General features: G+C 41.5%; 1 protein-coding gene across 1 annotated transcript; it reads right to left on the reverse strand.

The window, feature by feature from the left end:
* Positions 1-328: 328 nt before the first annotated feature.
* On the reverse strand, positions 329-808 carry LOC115227105. Its single transcript, XM_029798027.1, has one exon. The coding sequence runs from the start codon at positions 806-808 to the stop codon at positions 329-331; it is 480 nt and encodes a 159-aa protein (XP_029653887.1).
* Between the last annotated feature and the right edge of the window lie 3,830 nt (positions 809-4,638).

Below are 4,638 nucleotides of genomic sequence, written 5' to 3' on the forward strand. Positions count from 1 at the left end.
GAGGTTAAATGGCATGTCTGACTCTGAGGGATAAAGCTGCATCCTTGAAATTAAAATATTTTCACCCCTCCCCCATCCTGTAACAATGATGGCCTCAGTCAAGTGGGGCGTCAGGGACTTGATTACTAAGCAGGTCCTGTTGCGCTGTTTAGGCGGAAGCAAGTTTCTAATTAGCATAATTGGGCATCCAACCCTTAGCCTAAGAATGTGAGTGGAAGCCATGATGGCTCCAATGAGGTGAGAAACTCGATAGGGTAATTTGCAATGTCTTGGGGGTCAGAGATCTGGTCAATTGATTTGTAGATGCACTCCTCACCTGGAATTCGGCTTATTGCTGGTCCTTGATAGCCCTGACAGCTACGTTTTTGGGGGCCAGGATGGTTCTTTCACTGAGCCAATTGATGTCTGCATAATTACTTTCCAGATTGGGGAACACTGTTTCCGAAAGATCAGAAGGGTTGTCCACAGTGTTGCACAGTTCAGAGATGGATATGTTACCCCTATAATTCCTTGGGAACTTGCCTTCTCCAAGGGTTAAAATGACTTCAGCAAATGCTGCAGACGTGCTATCACCAAGCAAGTGTGCACACATGTTTGTGCTTAGGCTTAAGGTCTTAACCTGGAGCCACAACGTCGATGACTTAAGGCATGCACGCACTTCGTCAGCCTGGCTCCCTTTAGGGATGACAGGAAGTGTTTGCCAGAAATCTCCTGAAAGCAATAGAGTTACACCACTCATAGAAGCTGTAGAATCCCTAATACCTTTCAGTGACCGGTCCAGTGCCTCAAGGGCACCCTTACTTGTCATTGTGCATTCATCCCATACAATGAGATGGCACTAAGAACTTCAGCTTCCTCTGAAATTTTGCCAATCTTACAAGTAGGAACCTCGGCCCTCACCAAATGTAAAGGCAGCCTGAATGCCGAGAGCACCGTCCTACCTCCCGGCAATAACGTAGCAGCGATTCCCGAGGAAGCAACTGCTAGTGCAATTTGTTTCTTGCAATGAATATTATCAAGTATTAATTGTGTTACAAAGGATTTGCTGGTACCTCTAGCAGCACTGAGGAAAAAAATGCTGCCCACCTGTTTTTCAATGGCACTGACGACAGTTTCGTACATAGCCTCTGATTAGGCAGCAATTTCGGTCCATTTACTCTCAGGTACTCTGCAAGGCCATCAGCGTCATACAACAAGTCCAGATGTAACTTTGGTGGGAGTGTGTTAACGCCCTGTCGCAATGAGGATGGCAAACCGAATGTGTTCAACGCTGCCCCACCCATTCTGAGCAGGGCATCCTTGATTTCAATCAGCGCATTATTGTAGATCAGGTCATTGTATCCAATGTCAGCATTAGGGCACTGTTGCTTTGCCAGTCATCATTTGCCTTGACCACCAAGAAAGCAAAATTACATACAGAGAATTTCATAAACAGAAATGAATGGAAAAAGGTTTTGAATTAAATTTTTAGATTAACACTTGCACAATTTTCACTAAGTAAAAAAAATTGGATTTTTGCTTGGAATCAACTACCATGGCCACCTAATATGCTACAAAACCCTTTTTGTGGTCCAAAAAACAGGGTGTGGTGTGGTGGAAGCTTCTGAAATTTCACACCCCTTACCCATTGATCTTTTCACCATCTATTTTTCAATGTACGTGGAAAAACACGGAGATTAAGAATATGGAAAACATTTTTTTTTTACTCTCAAATTTACCATGAAACACTCCAGGCAAATTTTTAGATAAAGCTCACACAATTTTCACTAAGAAAAAAAATCGGATTTTTTGCATGAAATCAACTACCCTGGCCTCCTAATATGCTACAAATACCCATTTATATTGCATAATTCATTGAATCATTGATACCTAACCCTTTGTTTCCGTCATCATCATCATCACCGTCATCATCATCATCATTGTTCAACGTCCGTTTTCCATGCTAGCATGGGTTGGACGGTTCGACTGGGGTCTGAGAAACCAGGCGGCTGCACCAGGCTCCAGTCTGATCTGGCAGTGTTTCTACAGCTAGATGCCCTTCCTAACACCAACAACTCCGTGAATGTAGTGGGTGCTTTTTATGTGCCACCGGCACAGGCACCAGGCGAGGCTGGCAATGGCCACGATCAGCTGGTGCTTTTTATGTGCCACCGGCACGGAAGCCAGTCAATGCGGCGCTGGCATCGGCCACGTTCGGATGGTGCTTTTTACGTGACACCAGCACAGGTATCACAACTACAATTTCCATTTGATTTTTATTTCATATTGATGTACTTGACTCAATAGGTCTCGTCAAGCACAGTAGGCCACACTACAAGATAAGCACAACAGGCCATCCTGTGATCCAAGGTACTTTGGATGGGCTGGGGCTGCTACGTGAAGCTGGTGCAGGAGACAGCCATGAACTCACATTATTTGTCGGGTTTTCACAGTCACAGCATACCTCCAGAGTTCTTGGTATTTCGTCATTGCCTCTGTGAGGCCCAACATTCGAAGGTCATGCTTGACCACCACATCCCATGTATTCCTAGGTCTACCTATACCCTGGATTCCTTCAACTGTTTGGGAGTGGCATTTCTTCACACATCTCTCCTCATCCATCTGTAGTACATGACCATACCAGTGCAAATGTCTCTTTTGCACGCCACATCCAATGCTTCTTATGTCCAGTATTTCTCTCAGGACACTTACACTCTGTCATGTGTGCACACTAACATTACACATCCAGCGGATCATGCTAGCTTCATTTCTTTCAAGCCTATGCATGTCCTCTGCAGTCACAGCCTATGTTTCACTACCGTGAAGCATTGTAGTTCACACACATGTGTCGTACAATCTACCATTCACTCTGAGCGAGAGACCCTTTGTCACTAGTAGGGGTAGAAGCTTTCTGAACTTTGCCCAGGCTATTTGTATTCTAGTGGTGACGCTCTATGAGAATCCACCTCCACTACTAACTTGGTCACCTATGTATGTATGTATGTGAGTATGTGTTTATGTATGTATGTATATATGTTTTATATATGTATGTGAGTTTGTATGTATGTGTTTCTATGCATGCATGTGCGTATGTGTGTATGTAAGTATGTGTGTATGTGTGTTGACTATGTATTTATGTGTGTATGTATGCAAGTATGTTTTATATATGTAAGTGCGAATATATGTATGTATATGTGTATATATGTATGTGTATATATATGTATATGTATGTATTTATATCTGTATATGTACATGTATTTGTGTATGTATGAATGTATGTATGCATAAGTGTGTGTGTATGTACGTATGTATGCACGTGTATATGTATGTGTGTATATATGTTTGTATGTATATATGTATGTATGTGGGTATGTGTGTACGTACTTATGTATGTATGTATGTGCGAGGGGTAGTCAAAAACTAATGCCATTTTGTTTAGGAAAGGTATAATTACCAACACAGGAACATGTATCATTCATCAAAATGAATCTTGGCCCCAGTGGATCACATCCCCACTCTTTAATATAGTTACCGTTTCTCTGAAAAGCAATGTTCCTTCTTCGAATGAGAGCATGTATTCCTGCCCTTTAAAATTCTGTTGAATGTTCTTTGAGCCACTTCTTCACCACATTACTTACTTCCTCGTCACTGGTATAATGTTTGCCTCTCAAACCCTCTTTTGTTGCGCCGAAGAGATTATAGTCTGAAGTGCTAAATCTGATTTGTGTGGAGGTAATGAAGAAATGGCTCAAAGAACACTCAACGGAATTTCACGGGCGGGGATACATGCAGTCATTCGAAGGTAGACCATTGCTTTTGAGGACCAGATTCATTTTGATGTATGATACATGTTCATGGACGGCCATCTGTCTGTCTGTATGTCTTTAAGTATGTATGTATGCATGTCGCTCTTGAGTACTACTGGGAACATGTAACCCAGTACAACATGATTCATGATCGTGCCGTCGGCGATTAAAATGGAAACCCCACCAGGCTTGCTTGGTGACGAGGATGTTGTTGGACACTCTGCTGGATGCAAAATAAGACTCGTGAAATGGCGCATGTACTCCTGAACTGTCAATTTCTTTATTAACCATATAAGGTTAAGAAAATGGGGTGATGATGCAAGGAGAGACAAAACAAATATTGGGGTGAAGGTATCGAATGATCCCCTGACGAACGTATGAAGTTTGCAAATCCAACGGAGGCCTCAAGCGACATTTTAAGACCTAGAAACAGCAGAATTTATCTGCAGGTCTTGGTGGCCCAAATTTGAGGAGCAATCTATGTGGGTGTCTTTTCAGAATATTCTTTCGTTTGAAAAGCTACATCAGGAACCATAATGGTGCTAAGGTGTCGGTAAGAAGGTGGTCAAACTCTGTATAAGGTGTAGACAACCACCATGTATGTATGTATGTATGTATGTATGTATGTATGTATATATGTATGTATGTATGTATGTATGTATATATGTATGCATGTATGTATGTATGTATGTATGTATGTATGTATGTATGTATGTATATATGTATGCATGTATGCATAATTGAATGTATATATGAATGTATGTATGTATGAATTTATGTACATACACAAATAGATATATATACACATATATATATATGCACACAGATATTTATATACGGACACGTATAGATA

This window comes from Octopus sinensis, unplaced genomic scaffold, assembly GCF_006345805.1.
Source record: "Octopus sinensis unplaced genomic scaffold, ASM634580v1 Contig01789, whole genome shotgun sequence".
Taxonomy (NCBI): Eukaryota; Metazoa; Mollusca; class Cephalopoda; order Octopoda; family Octopodidae; genus Octopus; species Octopus sinensis.